Raw genomic sequence first — 22161 nt, 5'->3', positions numbered from 1 at the left:
CCCCTAGCAGGCTGGAGCAGTGCCACCAGTGGTGGCTGTATGGTAGCATTCCTGTGGGGGATCTGGGTTCTCAGCTGAGGTGACTTGGGGTGAGATAAAAAGAAGCAAATTTTCTTGCAGTGGAAAGAGGCCATTGTGTTTTCCCCCACTTTCTCCCCCTCCAGTACCAAGGGCCTATGTTTCCTTGTCATTTAACATTTTGCGCCCTTTGTATATTTCACCAACCCATATTGTTTGTTCTGCTGTTTGAATTCTATATTTTGTTACTCTTGTTTTCTCAGTGATTGTAAGTGTCTAACCTTTGTTGAATCCTGCCGCCTTGGGGCGTTTTAGTGTCCACTATATGCCTATTATGTTACCAGTATTAAAAGGTATATGGTTAACTCCCCATTGGTGGTCTGGCTCTGCTCTATAGGGGAGGAGAGTCCCTACACCTCACACAGCGCTTGTGTACCTGCTTTGAACCCTTCAATTGGAGAGGGGGTACCTCTTGGAGTACCGCCCAGGTTACACTAGCAAATTGCCCATCAAAAATGATGGAGCCCTGTGTCTGGCCCTGCACCCCCCATTCCCCCGCAGCTCTGGGTCCAGCCCCACTCTACACCTCCTCCCCACCATTCTGGGTCCAGCCCTGCTCCAATCCCCACCCATCTCCCCTCAGGTCCAACCCCTGCTACTCCACATCTGTCTGGCCCGTGTCCACCTGCCTCCCTGTCCCTGCAGCTGTTCTGCGGGGATGCCGCTATGGTGATTGCCCCCCTTTGCCCTCAGGCAGGGAGGTGTGGGGAAGCTTTGCTGCTTGGGCAGCCGGGGTGTTTGCTGCTGACACAAACTTACCTGGCAGTGGCTCAAACTTGGGGCTGTGTGGGCAATTGCCACCTGCCCTCTCTGCAGCACATGCGGGTGTCCAAAAGCATTATGGACAGACAGACACAGACCGACAGACAGTCTTTTATTATATTGGAATTCTCAGTAGAGTGTTTTGATATCTGTTGGTGAAGATGCTTATGACATCAGGTATCACTACCCAGGATTTCACAAGTCAAGGTGCATGAGGAAGTGTCTTCCCTTTGAACTTGCTGACTTATGTCAATGTGATCATTTTATCTACCTACCAAAAACTTTGACAAAAGAAATGTGATGGGTATGCATAATTAACAGAAGGCAAGAAGGAAAGGAAACTGTCTGAACTGTAATTTATGCATGGCTCTCAGCAAGCACAAGCCATTTCTTTTGTGTACAAGTATTTGAGACAGTTCCACATAAGCTGATCGGATCCGGTTCTGCCAGGTTGTGCTTCCCTCCCTGTGGTTGAAACTGCCACGGGCTTTGCTGGCGCTGCACAGGGCCGCACAGTCTCAGCGCTGCCAGGGGAGAGCTTCACCAGGCTGGTGTCGCCCCCCCCACACCAGGTAAAACATGTTTCTTTATCGCAGTCAGTTAGGATCTCTTCTCAGCTCCGAGTTGAACGTGTACGTTTGTGGTGCTAAAGTACAGCTTGACGCTCGCCAAAACGCTCAGTCGTGTTACGAAGCCACCTGCGGCCGGGCGGCCCGTAACTAGCCTGGCCTCGGCGTCCGTGTTGGACTGACTGAGCGGCTCTGATGGACGCGCGTTCCCGGCGACGTGCCGGCCGCCCCAGGCTGCAGCGGGGGACGCGGCCCTCGAGCCGCGCCGCTTCTGGAGCGGTGCCTCCGTGACCGGCACGCGCCGGCGACACCTGTGCGCCGAGCAGCCAGGGTGTGCGCACACGGCGCGAGGACGAGCCGGCGTCCAGCGGGGGCGGGCGAGCGGCAGGCGGGCGCGGCGCGTTTCTCCGGACGCCGGGCGGGACGGGCCTGTGGGCGCGCGGGGCCGACGCTGCATGAGACTACTCCACGCCCGCCCGGCTCGCGGGGGCACGACCCGTGCCGCCCCGGAAGCGGAAGCGGGGGTGGGGTGGGGGCAGCGCGGCGGAAGCAGTTCCGGGGCAGGAGCCGAGGGAGCGGGCGGGAAGCGGCGCTGGGCGCGGGTAGGCGGCCGGGCCGGGCCCCGCCATGTGAGACACCGCGACCCTAGGTGAGCCGCGCCCGCCCGCCGGGGTCCCCTCGCAGCGCCGCCCTGGGCCGGGCCGGGCCGCCGGGCGCGAGTGTCCCTGGCCTGAGGGGCGCCCCGTCTCTGCCTTCCTTGCGGGTCGGGGGTGGGGGCGCGGGTGAGGAGCGCCCTGAGCTCCGCTGCAGGCACCGGCTCCTGCGTGCCATCGCCTGGAGCAGCCCTTGCAGGAGGGCAGCGAGGCTCCGAGTCGGAGCGCCGGCCAGGGCCACGGAGCCGGCCGCGCCCCGCCCCGCCCCGCCCCGCGCGGGGTTGCCGCAAGGACCGCGAGAGAGAAAGGAGCTCCCGCCCGTGGCCCGGCGGAGGATGCTGTTAGCAGAGCCGCGGGCTTGCTGAAACGTCTGGTGTCCAAAGACGGCACTAGCGGGATCTAGGGAAGCACCGACCACTTGGAGTCATTGGTGATGAAACACCGCCTGCGCCGCGCAGACGCTTGTCACTAGCGAGTGCACCACCAAGCCAGGTCCTGCAGACTATGGCTTTCCACGGGGCTCGCTGCTCTTTGTGCCATGCAGTGGTGCTGGTGCTCGTGCGCGGTGGCACGTTTCTAGGATGTCACCATGGCGCCTGCACCTCAGTGCTGCTCATTTGGGCCACGTGGCAGTTTGAACGTTGCTCCGTTCAGGGGCAGGTGATGCATTTACTTACTTGGATTTGACTTGGTGGGCTAACATCAGGGATTTCATGTGAGGACCGGAAGTGTTTTGCTGGCGCCTAGTCTTTGGGGTGCCACTGACCCCAGTGCTCGTGTGAAGGCTCTGACCGGTCTGCGCAGGGAGCCGCTGAAGGGTTGGTGGCAAGCAAGGCGCATGCTGGAAGTGCAGAGGCAGCAGACCTCGTGTTTGTGGTACACGAGGCCTTCTGTGCCCAAATACGCAGCCTCTGATTTCTCTGAGACTAGAAATTAACCCGCTTAGTTGTGACATTGTTCTTGGTGCGCTGCAAGCTGTACCGTTGAGCTGATGCTGATATTTATAAATGAATAGCTTTTTCCTTCAATAAGAAAATTCAGCAGGCACCTGAAATGATGTTAAGGGCTGGCAAGCAGGAGTTTTGTCACCATTTCTTATAGTTGTGCGTAGCAGCTCCTCTGCTGCAGACTTGCCACCGTGCGTGGTGTCTGTATCACATGCACGTTCCCTCGGTTCTCCATCATCCTGGAGACTGAAATAATAACAAGCGTTCCTTTCTCTCGGACACTTGTAAATCTTCAATATGATGCCCACTCAGTGCTGAGGCTGAGTCCTGCAGCCTGCGGGGATCGATTGTGGGACTAGGGAGAAAGCATCAGCTTGTGACCTGGATGCCTGAATCCTGTGAGGCTCTGCTCCTTCCTGACCAGGTGGCCTTAAGCCTACCTCCCCCTTTCTCTGTGCCTTTGTTTCCCCAGGTGTCCAGTTAACTAACCCCTTCTGATAAGCAGATCTCAAAGTCTTTCACAGAAGTGTCAAAGGGGCGAGAAGTACTGTGGTTCTTATGCCTTGTTTGAGGAGTGGGGATTATGTTGTGTTTGTGGCAGGGAGATGAGGGCATGACTTTTGCTAGCAAGATTTTGCTAAGGTTCAGTCTGTCCTGAAGAAAAGTCACATTAATTCATTAATCCTAGTCCATGACTTTCAGAACCAAAGCATTTGCACGTCGGTTATCACAGCTGGAATGTTCTGACACGCAGATCACAAGCTGAGTTTGCTGCTTTGGACTGTTGTCACTGGTCAGTGCTCTGGTTCATGGTCATGGTGTGGTGCAGGAGGTTGGACACCTTCTGGGACTTGTAGACGTTCCTTGAAAATTGGAAGAAAAAAGTGATGGCCTCTGGCATATCTAGCCATTTATATGAAACCTACCAATCACTTCTATGTTCTTTTCTGTGATCTGGCACCCAGTGCTCAGAGTGCGGTATTGTCGTCTTGTTGCACACTGTTGTCCTCCATGTTAGAACTGAAATGCTTTATGCCAGGTTGTTGAGTGGCTCTTGAGAAATCAGCTGCAGGTCCTATAGATGTATTAATATCCTGGTGTCACGACCAGTGTTTGTACATTCAAGGTTATGTGACTTGTGTTTCGTGCACGTGAAGACAATTTGGTTTGCTTGCTTGATTTACCAATATCTAACTTGGGATATAGTAGTGGGTCTTCAGATTATCTGAAACTTGAAAAGTGCCATAGCAAACCTGTTCTGTATTATTGGAGAATCTCTAAGCAAAATTGGGTTTGAATGCAACAATAAAAAGTACCAAAATTAACTGAAGTAAATTGCAGCCCTTTTCAGTAGTGCTCTGGTATTTTTCTGAGAGATTCAAAATGAAAGCTACAAAAATGTCCATGCAGGGAACTTAAAATGTTGGTGGGTACATTCCTTTAAAGCAAACAACTGGGGTTTTTTTATCATTTGAGTTTCTTGAAGCTGTATTTCCAAAAATAAAAGTCAGAGGCACAAGATTTATGTGGAATGTGGGTAAGTGATGTCTTTTGAAATAATGGACAGATGAGAGGATCTGTCTGGTTTTAAGATTCCAGTTCCAGGCAGCTTCTGAAGTAGAATGGATCTTGTAATCATTTGATCTGCCAGTGCTGTGATTACTGCTTAATTATAGGACAGGTTTTTATTTTTAAGAGTTCACAATTGTTCCATAAAAGGCATGTGTACATTTCTGTCTGATTTACCATCAATCTAAAAATTGACTTTTCTCAACCTGAATTTTCCAGGTACAGACTTTATACTACTCAAAATACTGATTGCTAGGGAGTAATTTCTTAAACCCTCATAGTTCACATGAGTGTTTTAGGCCTTTCTTCTCAGCCACTGTAAAAACAAAAAACAAAAAAAACCCCCAAAAACAATTCTTGTATCATTCTACTGGCTTTGTCTCATGAAATCCTCTTTGGCAGTTGCAGTTGGCAGTTAGACACCTGCTTCTCATTCACCAGTGCAACATGGACCCTTTGAGTAGAGGGCTGATCTGCTGACAACTTACCTGTTCCTGGAGCCTGTTCAGCTGTTATGATTTCAGTGGGTGTTTCTGCCCACCTCAGCACTACTGTGCATGAGGGGTAAGCAGTTCTTAAATGTTAGTCCTCCTTATGCAACGCAGTAAAAAGATCTAATGTTATGCAGAACTCCAGGTGGACATATTCAGTGTATTTAGATTTATTTTGTATGTGTTTTCCAGGAAGCTAAAAATGTGTTCTGAAGATACTGGGGGTGAAGTGTTCAGTCTATTCATCCTGCTCTGTCACTTTTTACATTAAAGAAATAATGCATGCCTGGACAGAGGTGTAACAAGCTTATTTAGTGCCTGGCATGGGGGTATGCTTATTCAGTGCCTGGTAAATGTGGGCAGGGGTGGAAGGGAAGTCTTATGTTCTCTGGCTTTCTCCCCAGGGAAGGCAGCGGCTGCCCCTGTAGCCAGTGCGGCTGCCCAGTGGTGCAGGTCCTGAGAGCAGTCCTTGAGTCCCTGTTTTCTCCCCCCACCCTACATCTGTTGCTGAGCATAGGACTGCATCTACTGGAGCACAATTCCATTCACCCGCTGCTGCTCGGGTGCACTTCTGTGTGCAGGGCTGTGCTGCTCAGATCCTGTAGCCATGCAGGGCAGGGCTGCCCTTGCCATGGTAGACTCCTGGGCAGGATTCTGGTACACCCTCATAGTCGGGGCCTGGGGATGATGACCTGCTCGCCCTCCACTAGCTAAGTTAATGTGCGGGGGGACATGGATTGAGTATGGAAACTCCACGAGGAAGTGTGTCATTTATATATTTAGTCCCTTGTAGCGTGTTTCTATAATGTACTTTTAGATGTATGAAATCAAAATATATAGGACTTGATTTTGAATGTTAATTAAATGTGTGAATTTTCTGACAGTATCCTCTTGTAGTGCAGTGGATTTTTAAATATGTAAGATTGGTATTGTCCTACCTACTTTGTACTAACTGTATCACAAAGGCTTTTAGTTAAGTACAGTTAATTTAGGTAATTTTGACCTGGAAGAAAGTCTTGTTCAAGAAAATCAGTATTTTAGTAAAATGCTGGTTTCCTTTTCTATATAAAAATGTGCAAGACTGAGGGCCGGAGTCTCTTGTATAGCACATGTTTCATGCCATACTGTTTCCAGATCCTGTCCATACTTTAGTGAGGACCTGAGAAAAGATCATCCTGATGAAGAAGGATCCGTCTGTGGAGTAGATCTGATCTGAAGGCCCTATACAGTCATTCTCTTCTCTCCTGACAAGCGGTGTCACTGAAGGAATGAGGGCTTGGTAGGGATGCCCTTAGCTGTGTCCCTGTGTGGTTGCAGTTTTGACTGTGTGCAGGGTTAGGAGTAGCTGCAGAGCAAAGGAAAGTTTTCTGTTGGCTTTTTAGTCTCCCAGCTTGCTTAAATGAAAGTGAGGATCTGACCCTAAAACTCTGCAGCAATCATAGAAGCCAAAGTCATTGTCTTAAATGAAAGCACATCTGAGAATTCCTCTTGCGTTATGAGTCTGGTACCAACACCCTGGGATTGCATAAATATGACACTTCAGATTCTTACAAATGAGAGCAGTGAACGCTTGAATCTTTTAAAGTTAGGAGGAGGTATTTGTGAACATCTATTACAGTTTCTTTAAGCTTATTCCTATACTTTTGTCAGAACTGGCATGCTGTATCCAGTTTGAGACTTATGGTTTCATTTTTTTCTGCAAAAGTGTCAGGTTGCAGCTGATGACAATCTAATCATTTTGATCACAGCTCAGACAAAATTTATAGCAAAAGTTTTTTTTATACATTTGTTACACTAATAACCACATGGTTATAACTTCTTTTGTCTAGAGGTCTCTTTCTGATGACTGAAAAATTGTGTAAGCGAAGGTATCTTGATTTTTTTCTTGCATTTAAATTTGAGTTAGAATGATTGTAACTTGCATGGTGCATGGTCTTTAAAGACAGGTATATATCAGCAAGCAAATTAAATTAAACAGGTGCAGACTTAGAAGCAGAAATTAATATGAGGTTGGCAAGTGTATGGCTGCATTGAGCAGTTACATGATGCTTCATTGCTGTTACCACGTGATGGCATTAAAATGAAATACTAAGCATGTTGCATCACCTCCTATTTTCAGTTTTGTTTTGGGCTTTTTTTTAATTGAGCCATGATTTTTGATAGTATGTAATTTGAAGCGTTTAAATTTGGCTTAGTTAACTTTAAAATTACTTATCAAGAAATTGATAACGTTGATATTTGTATGTTTAAGAAACTCCTGTTGTCTGAAATAGCTTGTCGTAAGAAATGGGGTCATAAAAGATAAGCAATTGAACATCAGCTCTTTTTGCAACTGGATTACCGTGGTGGGGGCAACAGTATAAAGACCAGCAAAAGAGAGTGTGAAGAAGTAGCTACAAGGACAGATATAATCCTTGACTGTATATAAAACTCTAGTAGGAATAAGGAAGCCTCTGTCTGCAGCATTAGTGAAACCAGCACTGGTATGCTGTGTCCAGTTTTGGGGTTGTTGTTTGTAGCCATGTTGGTCTGAGGGAGGGGTGGGCAAAATGCGACCCGTGGGCTGGATGCGGCCCACCAGGCTGTTCTATCTGGCCCGTGGGGCCCTTAAAAAATTTAGAAAATTAATAGTTATCTGCCCCTGGCTGTCTGTTATGTGGCCCTCAATGGCTTGCCAAAACTCAGTAAGTGGCGCTTTGCCTGAAATAATTGTCTGCCCCTGGTCTAAGGTCATAGGCAGATAAGAGTCTTTGGGAACCATGACATCTTTTATTAGACCAACTAAATAGTTGGAAAAATTGTCTTTGCAAGCTTTTGGGTACAAACACCCTTCTTCAGGCAGAGGAAGAGTCTATTGGTATTTGTGCGCTCTCCTGGGTGGAATGGAAGTGTAAGCCAATATGTTCAGTTTTGGCTTTTGTACTTTTAAAAAGGGCAGTAAAGAGTTCAAAGAAGAGGCAGAGGTACAATATGAGTTCTGGAAAACATCCCTCTCAGTGAGAGTCCCAAAAAGCGTCATCTACCTAACTTATATAAGTGACAGTTAAGAAGGAAATTCAATGTGGTCTGCAAGTGGTAACAAAGGGAATAAGATTTGATAGCAAATAGCTCTTTAACTCAATAGTAAATTGTATCCACTGGTTGGGAGCTGAAGGTAGCAAACCTAGATGAGAAATAATGGGTATGTTGCTGACACAGTGAGGTCAGTTAGCCAGTAGGCAAATGGTAGATTCTCAGTAGCTTGACGCCTTGATAGAAAAGACTGGGCGTATTTAAAGGAGATGTAGTAGTCCAGACTGAAGTTATGATCTTGATGCATAAATCAGTAGATGGTTATCTTTGGCCTGTTTTATACTGGAGTTCAGTTAGGGGATTATAATGCGCTGTTACGATACTAAAATCAGTGACTATTAGTTCCTAGCTCTGTGACCAAGTATGCAGTTTTTGCCAAATGGAAATGCCAGTAAGGATGTGTAGGGCTTATGTATTTAACTACATTTCTATACTAGTTGGAGCTGTCCTGCCAGTGCATTTATACTGGCACAAAAGCTTATGCTAATACAGTGTGGCTTATCAGGAAACCAGTACAAAGTCTGTTTAAATGCGTAGCCTCAGAGCTGAAAAGGGGCTCCGAAGTTTCTGACCTTACCCCAATATGTGCTCAGATCCCTGTAAATAGCGCCCATTAACTACAGGAACAGCTTGCTCTAAGCTTAGCACCTCATTTAGGCTGACTAGTGCTTTCTTGTCCAATAGCAGCTTTGAAATGGACACACAAGGTCAGTTCAGGGCTTGCTGTAGAAGCTTCACGATGGGGACTCCCAGTCAGTTTGACCAGGTGGCCAGTTCAGCAGAGTTCACCAGCATAACAAAGCAGACAGTGGGCACAGAGAGTTCCTGTGCATTTAAGCAAGGCACAATTTTCTAGCAGACTCTCCCTATGCCTGAAGAAGGCATGCACTTACCTGCTGAAATCTCTTCTAAGCCTATTTGTGTGATGTGCAGATGAGATGAGCAGAGTTTGTTACAGTGTAGCAATAGGGAGGAAATGGGACCAGTTTTGGACAGGGCCACTAAAAAGAGTATGCACTTCCAGGGCAGCATGTAAATGGTGTGTGCTGCATTCTGCCAAAGCATTCTGGCTGGTGTCATTTGCACTAGCTTGAACTCTGTCTGTCAATTATAGGGGAGTGGTTCTCAACCAAGGTATTGGGGCAGCCTGGGGTGATGCCAGATCCTTTGATGGGTATTGCAAGGAATGAGAAGGTAAGTGAGGTGTCAAGAGATAAGCAGGTAAATTAAGTGGATAAACCAGGCTCTGGCTTGTCCTTGCCTAGACAGTCCCCCAACCCTACTGCCAAGCCCCTGTGTAAGGATGCAAGCACTATTATGTATAAATTCATTTTTTAAATTGGGTGCAACTCGGTTCACAAAAGTTATATGGTGGGGGGAGGTGGGGAACTCGGGTCCAAAAAGATTGAGAACCACTGTTATAGGACAAGGATGTGCTTAGTAAGTAATACTCAAGTCTTAGCCATATGCTGAAACATACTTAAATTAGTTTTCTTGATCAGTTAAAATGAGTGTTTTAGACTTTCCTCCTGCATATATGTGCTTGTGTACATGCTAAGTATTTCATAATTTTTAGTTCTGTGTTATAGAAGTCTCAACTGAGATTTTATCAGGACCGTTCCCTGATGGGGAAAAAAAAAATCCATCCAGCAAATGATCACATTTCAAGTGACTCTATTTCAGAAGTACAGCTTTGTATTTTGAAGCAGAAGCCCTTGTTGCTGCTTATAACCTTGCTTTCTAATGGAAAAGCTATTTCAATGAAAATCAGTGAGGCAAACTAATATGGAGGCCTACAAGAATTCATGAATACCTTTTTGCATTTTATTTTTTCACTGTACCTTAATTCACTTTAACTTTGAAGTGTAGGCAGGGCCTGATGATACTTTCTAATGGACAGGTCAGCTCTTTCAGTTATATGTTGCATAATTAAATCAACAAGATGGCAGCATTCTTTATTTTTCATAACTTTTTAAAAATCCATTTTCTAGTGATTTATTTGTCCGTGATTAGAAGTGGTGATTGGAATCTCTTATGAATAGGGAAGTATTTGATTCGGATTCAGCTGATTCAGGGGACAGTGATTCAATTCAGAGATTCGGATCGCTGTCCTGAACTGATTTTGGCTTCAGAACATTCGGTGCTGATTTGGAGAGATTCAGTGATTCAGATTGGCCAGGGAGAGGCCCCATGGCTCCCCCAGCCGAGTCCCAGCACTGTACTCACGCCATGGGGAAGCTGCCACCTGGATCTATGGCCGAATCTCCAAATCGGCCAAATCTTTTCTGAAGCTTTTCCAAATCAATTCAAATGCTTCAAATTGATTCGGAGCTTGTACTTGGTCTCCCGATTAGATTCAGATTCAGAAGTTCGGTTCCTGAAGTGGGCTGAATCTCTTCTGAATCGAATCGGCTCCTGAAGCTTCGCACAGCCCTGATATCTACATACACCCCCATATCCTTAGAACACATCTTTGAGGTAGGGCAGGTCTATTATCCTCATTTTACCAAGGGAGAACTAATAGTAAGTAACAGACTTGCTTTGCCACAGACTTTCTGTTTGAATTGGCTGAGAATTGAACGTGGGTTTCCTACTTGAGTGCCCTAACCACGGAGCAATTCTTCCTCTTAAAGTGCATCCTACCCGTTGGAGAGTTGAATCTTTTCCTGCATGATGGACAAAGATGGTCATTGCTGTAATAACCAAGTCTGTTAAATGCTTCAATAGTTAATCACTATTAAGTGCTTTTATAAAAATAAGTGCTTTTTATTCTTTGTCCAAATTTGTCAAGCTTCAGCTCCTGAGAATTTGGTTTCATTAAATGTTTGCTAGATTAAAGAACTCTGTGCTATCTGAAATCATCTCTTAACTTACATACAGTGATCCAGTCACTTCGTAAGCATTTCCTAGGTCCCCTTTTTTCTCCATGTTTTCTACTATAAGAACATTATAAAATGGCTCGTCTATCCTAATATAGGACAAAATTAATGAAACCCAAATGAGCAAGTTAAAAAAAAATACTGTGCCAGTATATGTTGCTAAAATATCATGGTACTTTATAATTGTATTAGCATTGCTAAATATACCTTGTGATTAATATCCTTAAATTTGGAAAGGACTTAAAATATCTAGCAGAATAGCTGCTATATGGTCTGATGTGATTATGTTCATCTATGAATTGATATTTAAAACTTCCTTCCAAACACAAAGGGACTGGTGAAAAATGTGGAGGAAGACGACACGCATTTTCGTTTCAGTTGGATTGTGTCTGATTTTTAGACATTGTCTATCTTGCTTTTAAAGCCATCCCACTTTTGAAGGCAGTCTGCTGCAGGAACAGTCTGGAGCAGCACCACTGACAAGGAAGACAGACAGATCCTGGGTCAAGGATGGGCAAAATGCAGCCTGCAGGCCAGATGCGGCCTGCCAGGCCATTCTATCCGGCCCGTGAGGCCCCCAAAAATTTAGAAAATTAATATTTATCTGCCCCTGGCTGCCTGCCATGTGGCCCTTGATGGCTTGCCAAAACTCAGTTAAGTGGCCCTCCTCTCGAAATAATTGCCCGCCCCTTTCCTGGGTTCTTCTTAGGGGGTTTCTTTGCTCTCCTCTCCTGATGAACTCTAAGGGTTTCTAGGAGAGTGCTTGGCTTTTCATCATTTGTTGCAGATAATGTAATTTAAATTTCATATATTTCATATCATGACAGCATGTAATTTGAGGCACAAATACAAGGTAATTCAGCAGTGTGTAGAAATATCTTGATATGCCTCCTACTATGTGCAGCCAGTAAGGAATGACCTGGAGATTCCTGTTTCCTGAGCTGGAGAAGCCAGGTGTGGTAGGTATGTAATGCACCTGGACTATCAAGCAACTGAAGAGCAGGGATTATTGTAAAGCCACTTGAGGGCTCTAGACCTCTGGTCAGTAGCAGTCCTCTGGGATAGAAAGACCCAGTGTCTGCAGTGGAAGGTTTTGAAATGGGAACCATTGGGCAACAAGTTTCTCTTTTTGTGGTTGTTTTAGTAATAACAGTGCAGTGAAAAATTGCAGAAGTGCCACTCTCTTCAGACTGCATTTTGAAATGCATTTGTTTCCATGGAGTCCTTGGAACTGCAGTTCCAGACATTTTGCGGGAAATGAGAATGCTTAGGTAGCAGGAGAAGGTTTGACTTTCCAGACTCAGAACTGCACTTGTTGCTACCAGATGACCCATAAATGAGTTCAGAAGGGAACAGCTGTTGAATAGCTCAGTGAAGCCTCAGTTGTGTAGACAAAAATATGAGATGCTGAAATGACCAGAAGCAAGTAATGTTCATTTCAAATGCATGTATAGCCTGCAAAAAAAGGGACAGGTTGAAAACCACAAAAAAAACAGACGCTCAAAGACTGACAGTTCACTGGTAGCTGCTGACTGAACTTTGCTTTGAGTGTTGAAGCACATATAGCATATGCATATAGAGCTGTCTGGATACCTGGGTCTGGTTGCAAAGTAAGAGTAGTGTTTCCTTTTACTAGGAACTTCCTTACCTTGTAGTTCTAATTCCCAAAGCTTAATATTTTCAGTGTAAACTTTGTGATTAATTTCCAAGGAGAGAAGCTATTGGAAACGACTATGGGAGTAAAATATATTATAGATATGTTGCACTAGACACTGTATATGAGCCAAAGGAGTTGATGGACCTATTAAGAAATAACTATTTCAATAATATATATTTGCAGCACATCTCTAGGTGCTCTCAATTAAGTCAATATAATTGCTTCTAGGAATTTGTGTGTGTTTAAAACTACAGTTTTTTCCCCATGCTACAGAACCTACCTTATCAGTCACCATGTTGCAGTAACAGTGTATTAAATTATAATGAAAGTGTACTCTTTCATTATCTGTATGAAATCTGTTGGTTATTTATCTGTCAATGTACATTAATACTACATGTCTGTATAGTAGATGTGTTAACTGAAAATCTCTCCAGACAGTAGGTTCTAGACACATACAGTAAACAGTTCATTGGCCCTTCTTGTCTTTGCCAGGCTTTTAAAAAGCTTGCTGTACTTGGTAAAATAAGACTTGGGCATGTGGACACAGTGGTACAGCAATGGTTGTGTGATTTTTGCCTCTTACTTTGCAGCCTGGCAAAGACTTTGTAAATTAAAGCTGTAACTAGCACTTTGGTATGAATAGGGTTCTAGATGGCATCATGTTCTGCCATTCTAGTTGAGATTGATGTTATGACACTACTTTAAAGTTGGTGATGGACGCGCCAGAGCAGTTGAATTGTCAGTGGCCCAAACTGTTAGTTATTCCAGGGACCAAGTTGTGAGCAGGAGACAGAAAGCTGCTAAAGCTTGATTGATTTGTTATGCTAGATTTCATAAGCAGAACAACCCAATGACTCTACTTTGGCATGCGTACTCTTGTTTTTTAAATGGATAATGGGTATGTATAATGTCTCAGTGGTAAATCTCTTTATTTTTTTTTTCAGATTACGCTTTACAGCAGTAGAAATGGACAGCAGCAGTTTCATTCAGTTTGATGTGCCCGAGTACAGCAACACTGTTCTGAGCCAGTTAAACGAGCTTCGCCTGCAAGGGAAGCTATGCGACATCATCGTGCACATTCAGGGTCAGCCATTCAGAGCTCATAAGGCTGTCCTAGCTGCCAGTTCTCCGTATTTCCGTGACCATTCAGCATTAAGCACCATGAGTGGCTTATCAATATCAGTTATTAAAAACCCCAATGTCTTTGAACAGTTGCTTTCGTTTTGTTACACTGGAAGGATGTCTTTGCAGCTGAAGGATGTTGTTAGTTTTCTAACTGCAGCTAGCTTTCTACAAATGCAGTGCGTCATTGACAAGTGCACACAGATACTAGAAAGTATCCATTCAAAGATCAGTGTTGGTGATGTCGACTCTGTCACTGTTGGTGCTGAAGAAAATCCAGAAAACCGGAATGGAGTTAAAGATAGCAGCTATTTTGCCAACCCTATTGAAATATCTCCCCCCTATTGCTCTCAGGTGCGACAGTCGACAGCAGGTAGTGATCTTAGAATGGAAACTACTCCAAGCAAGACTTTACGCAATCGTCTGCAAGAAGAAGGACATTCAGATCGAGGAAGCAGCGGGAGCGTCTCTGAATATGAAATTCAGATTGAAGGCGATCATGAGCAAGGGGATCTGATAGTAAGGGAGAGCCAGATTGCAGAGGTGAAAGTGAAAATGGAGAAATCTGATCGACCAAGTTGTTCTGATAGCTCCTCCCTTGGTGATGATGGATACCATACTGAAATGGTAGATGGAGAGCAGGTGGTTGCAATAAATGTTGGCTCCTATGGGTCTGTGCTACAACATGTATATTCATTTTCCCACACTTCATCCCAGGCTACTAGTGCATCTGAAACCTTTGGAAGCCTGAGTAATTCTAGTCCGTCAAGGTCTATGCTGAGCTGTTTCAGAGGAGGTCGTGCACGCCAAAAACGGGTATCCACTGGACACTTGCATAGTGATATTCAGGGCTTGATGCAAGGGGGTGACAGTGAAACCATAGTGAGTAATCCAGGATATGAAAACAGTCCACGGGAAAGAAGTGCAAGAGGTCACTGGTATCCATACAACGAGAGGTTAATTTGTATTTACTGTGGAAAGTCTTTCAACCAGAAGGGGAGCCTTGATCGACATATGCGGTTACACATGGGAATAACTCCTTTTGTGTGCAAGTTCTGTGGGAAGAAATACACACGCAAGGACCAACTTGAATATCATATTCGTGGCCACACAGATGATAAACCCTTCCGCTGTGAGATCTGCGGTAAATGCTTTCCTTTTCAAGGGACACTAAACCAGCATTTGAGAAAGAATCACCCTGGGGTAGCAGAAGTGAGAAATCGGGTAGAGTCTCCAGAAAGAACAGAAGCATTTGTGGAACAGAAAATAGATAATGACACTTCGGCCTCTGAAGCTATGGATTCTAGTATGGAAATTCACACAATGTCCAACACACCTGATTAATACTACATTCTAAGTGCAACCCAAGCAAAGCACATTACTTTTCTTCTGTAATAATTTTATATACAAGTGTATGAGCCTTTTAATTTACCTGACCTTTTGGAAATCTGGTTGAAATGGTCTCTGGAGAAAGCGACATAAATGTTTCTCCATGCATTTGAACAAGGCCGAGTATTTTTCACTCCTGAAGATGCTCATCATATTTGGGGGGGGGGGGGGTGTGTGTGTGTGTGTGTGTGTGTGTGTGTGTGTCCTACAGGTTGGGGGTGTGTGTGTGTGTGTGTGTGTGTGTGTGTGTGTGTGTGTGTGTGTGTGTGTGTGTGTGTGTGTGTGTGTGTGTGTGTGTGTGTGTGTGTGTGTGTCCTACAGGTTGATTGGGTGAAACATGAATTGGGCGAGTGAAACACATTAAGATTGGCAGTCGTGCTGAATGCTCCAGGTGGCTCTATCTTCTCTTACTGTGCTTACCTCTCGTCATTGGTAATAAGAGTTACATAACCATGTGGGAGAGAATATTGTCCCTTGCATCCCCTCCATGTGTCCTCATGATGGATTTTGTTTAGTTTTTAAATAGCTATTTTTGGTAGCTAGCAATTTATATATATTTATAAATATATAAATATATATAAATAAAATGCTTTCACTTTCCTACTCTGGATGGGGTGAATGTAAGCATATGTAAAAGTGTATGCCACGTACAAGGCTTTCAACTCTTCAGTCTCATCTCTGCCTAGGATTTAGGACTTTGCTGGGATTTTTGTTGTTGTTTGCTTGTTTGTTTGATTTTAGAAGAATGTTTTTTGGGTTTTGTTTTATTAAAATATTATGTTGTGTCCAAAAGTGAGCAAAGCAAATAGCTTTGCTTTATAACAGATATGTAAACCAAATGCCATAAATCTATTAAGTTATGGTTGAATTGTTTGGGTTTTTGTTTGTTGTCTAGAATACAAGCTGGACAACCTGTGGTGCTGACCTTTTTATAGAACTGTATTGTTATATTAGCAAACCCAAAAGTAGCATTGTGGTTTTAAATGTGTTTTTACTGGCCTCAGAATCTACCTTCATTTCGTACTGTAGAAACATACCAGGTAACTGAATCGAACTTAATCACTCCACATAGTTGATTAATACTAGCCCAAAAGGGATGTTGTAATTCAAACTACAGTACTTCCAAGCAGTGTTGTATTAGGTCTCTTCCCAGAGAGCTGTTTCAGGTGCACATTGACTTCCTACTTATATCTCCAAGTGACATGCCAGCACTTGGAATTTGTACTTTTTTGTAAAAATACTATATGGGAATTGCGAGCAATATGTCTGTTATTACATATGTGAGTATTACAGAGTCACTATGGCTTCCCTATAATTTCAGTGGTTAATGTTTTCTGCATTAAGAAGCCACCAATAACTTTAAAAATACTCTAAATCTTTTTTTTTTCCTTTTTTACCAAATGCTTTTTTTAATGTGGTGCTAACTTTACCTTTGATATCATTTAGGTCAGTATAGTATAGAAAATGTGAAACCTTATGGTAACAGTGAAAAAAAAGACAAAATCTTTTCAATGAGATTATAGCTTAAAAGAGACCTCAAAAGCATGAGCTAGCAAACACTACTAGGTGGAATTCTGCCTGATCAACAGAATTATGGAAATAACAATTGTGTTAATCACAAGTTTTTAAATATATACAAGAATTATGCTTTATAACATTTGGCACTATATTTTTTTAGTCATTTTTCAGACATCCAAAATGTACCTGCGATTATGCTTTTAATCTCTTGAAATTTAAAAAAAAAAAAAGCTCCTTTCAAAGTTAAAGGAAGCAAAAAGGTAGGTTTGCTGGCTTACGGTGCTTTTTGGACTTCTATAACAAAAATTGCTTTTTGTGGGATTTTAAATATTTTTCAAGCCCTTACCCCATGAGTCTGGGGTATATTTGTGCAGTAACTTTTTTTATAAAAATACACTAGCTCTTAATATTGTGACAGTCTGCAATAAGGATTAATGTTACTAAATACAGACTTACACTATAAAACCCCAGCTGCTCTATAGGAGTAGTTTTAGTTAAATCGGGTATATAATCTGCCTTTTCCTCCTAAAACTGCCTAAATAAGGGGTTTGTTCTCTCCCTGAAGCAACAGTAGAGCTCCTGTTTCCACTAATGGAAATTGTACATGTGCATCAAGGGGAGGTTAGATCTCTACATGTTTACCCACTTAAACATGTGTTGGTGTTTCAGATGTTGTTCTTACGTATGGGTTTTTAAGTATTTAAATGCAAAAAATTGTGTTTTGATAAAATTAAGTTTGAGACGCACAAAAGCCAAGGAATGCAGAGTAAAGCTTGACCTTTTATCTTAAACTTGTGCTGTGTTGCCTTTGGGATGGCTGGTTTCCATGGTAATATGAGTTGAGGATAGTAGGGGAAAAGGCTGTAAAGTTTTGCATTTCCTGACTTTTGTTCTGTCACAGTCTTAACATTATTTAAATATAGTTCTTTGTATTTGTAAATTTATTAAACTGGTTTGAGTTTACCAAAGAGTGACTTATCCAAAATTGTCTCTGACAAATATACATCACTTTGATTGTACAGGTTCAGGTTCAAACATTGTAATGGGACTGTTAAGGGGCAGGAAATGATCATTTTTCTACAATATCATTATTTAGCAGTTTGTAAGTTCCACTTGCTCCCATTCATGTTGGTATAATATTTACCTTTTCCACTGCTAGCAGTGTTAAGAATTATCAAGCCATAACACAGTACTGTAAAGTTGAGCAGTGCTTCACAGGATGCATACATTTAAGTAAGCATAGAACATCGTTGAGCATTATATTTATACTTCTTGCAAAGTGTGACTGGTAGAAAGTGAACTTCAAGTCTGGCAGCAGCAATTAAATTGTGCCTTGTCACATGATGGTATGCCAGGATTAACATTACCATGAAACATAAAGCATTATCAAATTGAAGTTCATTTCACAAGTCCACCAAGGCAAAGTATGCTGTGTTATTTTAAATAAGTTTTGAAAGTACTGTACAGTACCAGTTTCTGTACAGTTTTAAGTTAGCACAGAACTGTTAAACATTTCATTTACAATAAATGCAGAAGTCAATAAGTGATATGTGAAGAAATATTTGACAGTAAAATACATCATGAAATCATTATAGGCTAGTTCATAATTGAGTCTCTTCTTGATCTACCTTTTTAATTTACATAGACAAATGTGAAAACAGTGACAGTGTCCTTTCCTCTAGATGTTAAACCTATTATTACAAACTGTGAAGACAAAGAATTTTATACTTTTGCTAATGTTTCTGGTTTTAAACAGTTATTTTAGTTTTCCTAATCAGTTATCTTCCATATACTTTCTATTAAAGTTGTAAATACATTTAGAAAATAACTTTGTAAATAAGCGTAGTGTCTCAGAAGTTCAGTTTTGGTCAACAGAGCGCCTCATGATTGGTTTTGCATTTTAGTGTGAATTCTTTTAAGAGCATAAAGGATACTGTCTATTCACTGTTCAGCAGAATATACTGTAGACCTAAATTGATAGTTTTCAATATTTTTATCTTCCCAAACACGAATAAACGTGTTTTTATACTGAAGCCTTCAGTTTATTTGTAGCTGAAATGATAAGGCCTGCTATAACTGTTAGGCTGAATTATGGGAAGAACAGCAAGAATAAAATCAAGGGCTGGGAAAAGATTGATATGAATGAGCTTTACCTTTAAAAAAGAAGTATCTTATTTTAATTGCTTATATTAGTTTACTGTGATTATTTTATTGTGATTTTTCTGAAAGGGTTTCACATGAAACCATTGAAAGGGACTCAAATATGCAACACCTAATCTATTTTCCAAGGGAGTTTTACCCTTGAATGGTGCTTTTAGACTGGTCAGGGTTATTTATTAAATTTTATATTGAAAGTATTTGGGGAACTGTGTAAATTCTTTATATGAATCTGTTTAGTTCATGAATTGTAAATTTCATAATACTCAGTGACTTAATCAGAAATTCAGTAAAGTCATTCAAAATGTTCAAAGTTTATATCCATTAGGTTTTTCTTGCATATCTTTTTAATAAGTGCCAGAATAATTGTATTTAATGCAACTTTAGACTAAATGTGTTACTCTCCCATCCTTGCAATGATGTTGACTTTGTTATGCAAGTTTACATAAAAATGTTAACAGAAGGGACAACTCTGTTCCTGTTTTTATTCAGGGGATGTGAAGCAAAGAATCAATAACTGAGCAGACTTGCTTAAGCGTATATAAGCAGCTGCTGCTACAGCAGGTAAAATAAACTGCTCTCTCTCCAATTTACAAATGCTATGAATTCAACCTTTGGACTTGCTCTGCAAGTCTCTGGTTGTGTATCTGATTAGAGTTTAGAACTCACTTGCACAACATTAACAGTGTTTATTTCCTTAACAGAAAATGGTATTTTTAAATAACTATTATTATTTGTACGGTTTTCGTGATAAGTATTTGAACAGTTTGAATGACTTGACTTGGTGTCATTATCTTGCAATATAAACTGGTAACCTCACAACTCCACACTTCATCACCACATGAAGTAAATGAAGCTAGCTAAGCTGATGCTGTAACAACTAATAACTTGCCATTAAGGATTATTTTATAGCATGAATTTTAAAATATTTATTCAAATGATATTTTACTCTTGTATTCATTTTGTTTTAGATTTGTGACATGAATATTTCAGTGCTGCTTTATTTTGTTTGGATGAATTTTCGTTTCTTGCTTGTAAATTGCTTTTTTTATGGTATAAATAAAGTCAATGGGAATTGCTGTTTGTAAATTAAAATGCTTCTAGAGCAAAACAGTGGTGTCAGTGTATAAATTCACATATTTAAACACTAAAGACTTGCATTTTCTATGCTGTTTTATCAAAACATCTGTAAGTGGTTACTCTTAATCAAGGGGTCCCTTATATGACGTTCTAAATGGGAGGCAAAGAATTTCTGCTCTGCCTTGACTGAGACTACTACTCAGTCTGAGGCTATGCTGCAGGCATGCAGTGATGCACAACTTGTCTAAAACGCTTCCCAGGTTCCAGTTTTGCTGTTGGCTGCAGTTAACTGACCCTGCATCCAGACTGAATTCAGGAGTTATGCTCTGCCTCCAAAGTGGAATTCAGTCTGGACGCAGGGTCAGTTGACTTCAGCCAACAGCAAAACCAGAACCTGGGAAGTGTTTCTAACAATGGGCTCAAATTTTCAACCTGTGGTCCACAGACTCCGGTGGTCCACAGACTATCAGTCCTTGAAAGATGACTGATCAATCCAGAAGTACGAAGATACCCACACTTAAAATGAATAGGTGTCTTCCCCTCCATTCAAAAATGTTTAGGGGCCCACAAATAAGAAAAGGTTGAAAACCACTGAACTAAAACGTGGGTGCCAGCACTTGGACAGGTCCTTAATTGGTCTGTCTGCAATCAGCCAGCTGGTACTTTATTCCTTGCTTTGTGGGAGCTGACCAGGAGAATGCTCAAATCCCATGCAAGTATCAATTCCGGCAGTAAATTTTCCCCTTATCTTTGGCCAGTGGCATACTTAGTTAATTTTCTGAAACTGTTCTATCCTTGACTGGCTCATTTGCATTCCAGAAATTAACCTTTTCCCCTGAGGGCCAAGCAATATTGTTAGGTCTATACAAACATCAGTTACACTGCATCATTATACTGTGATTCCATTGCAACTGGTTTTTGTTATTTGTACTTATTTTCACTGCACATGGAAGGCAAAAGGTGAACACAGGAGTTGCATTGTATTGCAAAGCTGGTTGAGCTTCAAGTGAATGATAAATTTGGGTGGAGGCAAAGCTTAGGTTACATGTATAAATATATTTTAGTGCTGCCATAATGGAAGGGTGTAAGTTGTTGATAATCTGTCCTAGATTCCCACTCCCCCAAATCCTCTAAATGGAAGATATGTGGGATTTTAGGGGTGGGGCAATTGTGGCATTTCTCGTACCCATTGGGGGAGGAGAGCCAAAAGTCATGCCAGGTTCCTTCACCTAGAGCAAATGTTTCTTTTGCCTAGAATCTGGGGAGATTGTAGAAAATGAGGGCTGGAAGGGAGTTCAGGAGGTCACATCTAGTCTAACCCTCTGCTCAGAGCAGGAGCAGCCCTAACTACATCCCAGCCAAGGCTTTGTCTACCTGGGTCTTTAAAACCTCCAAGGATGCAGACTCCCCCACCTCTCTGGGTAATCTGTTCTAGTGCTTCACCACCCGTCTCATGAGAGTTTTTCTTGATATCTAGCCTCAACTCCCCTTCCTCCAACTTAAGCCCATTGCTCCTTGTTCTGTCATCTGCCACCACTGAGACCAGTCCAGCTCCCTCCTCTTTGCAGCCCCCCTGCAGGGAGCTGAAGGCTGCTATTCAATCCCCCCATGGTTTTCTCTTCTGCAGGTTAAATAAGCCCAGTTCCCTCAGCCTCTCCTCACAAGTCGTGTCACCCAGCCCCACAACCATTTTTGTTGCCCTCCTCTGGACTCTCTCTGACTTGTACGCATCATTTCTGTAGTGGGGGCCCACAACTGGACACGAGTCCAGATGTGACATCACCAGTACCAAACAGAGGGAAAGAATCATTTCCCTTGATCTCCTGGCATCACTCCTACCAATGCAGCCCAGGATGCCACTGGCCTTCTTGGCACCAAGGATATACTGCTGGCTCACATTCAGCTTCTTGTCCCCTGTCCCCCCAGGTCCTTTTCTGCAGAGCTGCTACCCAGCCAGTCAGCCCCCCAGCCTGCCCCGGTACATGGGACTGCTCCCTCCTAAGTGCAGGACTTTGCATGTGTCCTTGTTGAACCTCATGAGATGTCTTTTGATTGAATCCTCCAACTTGTTGAGGTCTCTCTGAATCCTAGCCGTACCCTCCTGCATATTTACTACTTCCCACCCCGCCGCCACTTGGTGTCATCTGCAAACTTGCTGAGTGCACTGCATCCCATGTTCTAAGTTATTGATGAAAATATTGAACAAAACTGGCCCCAG

General features: G+C 42.8%; 1 protein-coding gene across 2 annotated transcripts; it reads left to right on the top strand.

Moving 5' to 3' along the window:
- Positions 1-941: 941 nt before the first annotated feature.
- Positions 942-19974, top strand: ZBTB34 (zinc finger and BTB domain containing 34). Of its 2 annotated transcripts, none has more exons than XM_090022506.1 (2): positions 942-2058; positions 13622-19974. In XM_090022506.1, the coding sequence occupies exons 1-2, from the start codon at positions 1865-1867 to the stop codon at positions 15141-15143; spliced, it is 1716 nt and encodes a 571-aa protein (XP_089878632.1). In that variant the 5' UTR covers positions 942-1864; the 3' UTR covers positions 15144-19974. The 2 variants fall into 2 exon arrangements, with proteins under 2 accessions (XP_089878632.1, XP_089878633.1); XM_090022507.1 differs by lacking the exon at positions 942-2058 and adding an exon at positions 5007-5142.
- The last annotated feature ends 2187 nt before the right edge of the window (positions 19975-22161 follow it).

This window comes from Crocodylus siamensis, chromosome 11 (genome assembly GCF_052110815.1).
Source record: "Crocodylus siamensis isolate JL-2025a chromosome 11, ASM5211081v1, whole genome shotgun sequence".
Taxonomy (NCBI): Eukaryota; Metazoa; Chordata; order Crocodylia; family Crocodylidae; genus Crocodylus; species Crocodylus siamensis.
The sequence above is the reverse complement of the archived record's forward strand: the minus strand, read 5'-3'. Positions and strand labels throughout refer to the sequence as shown.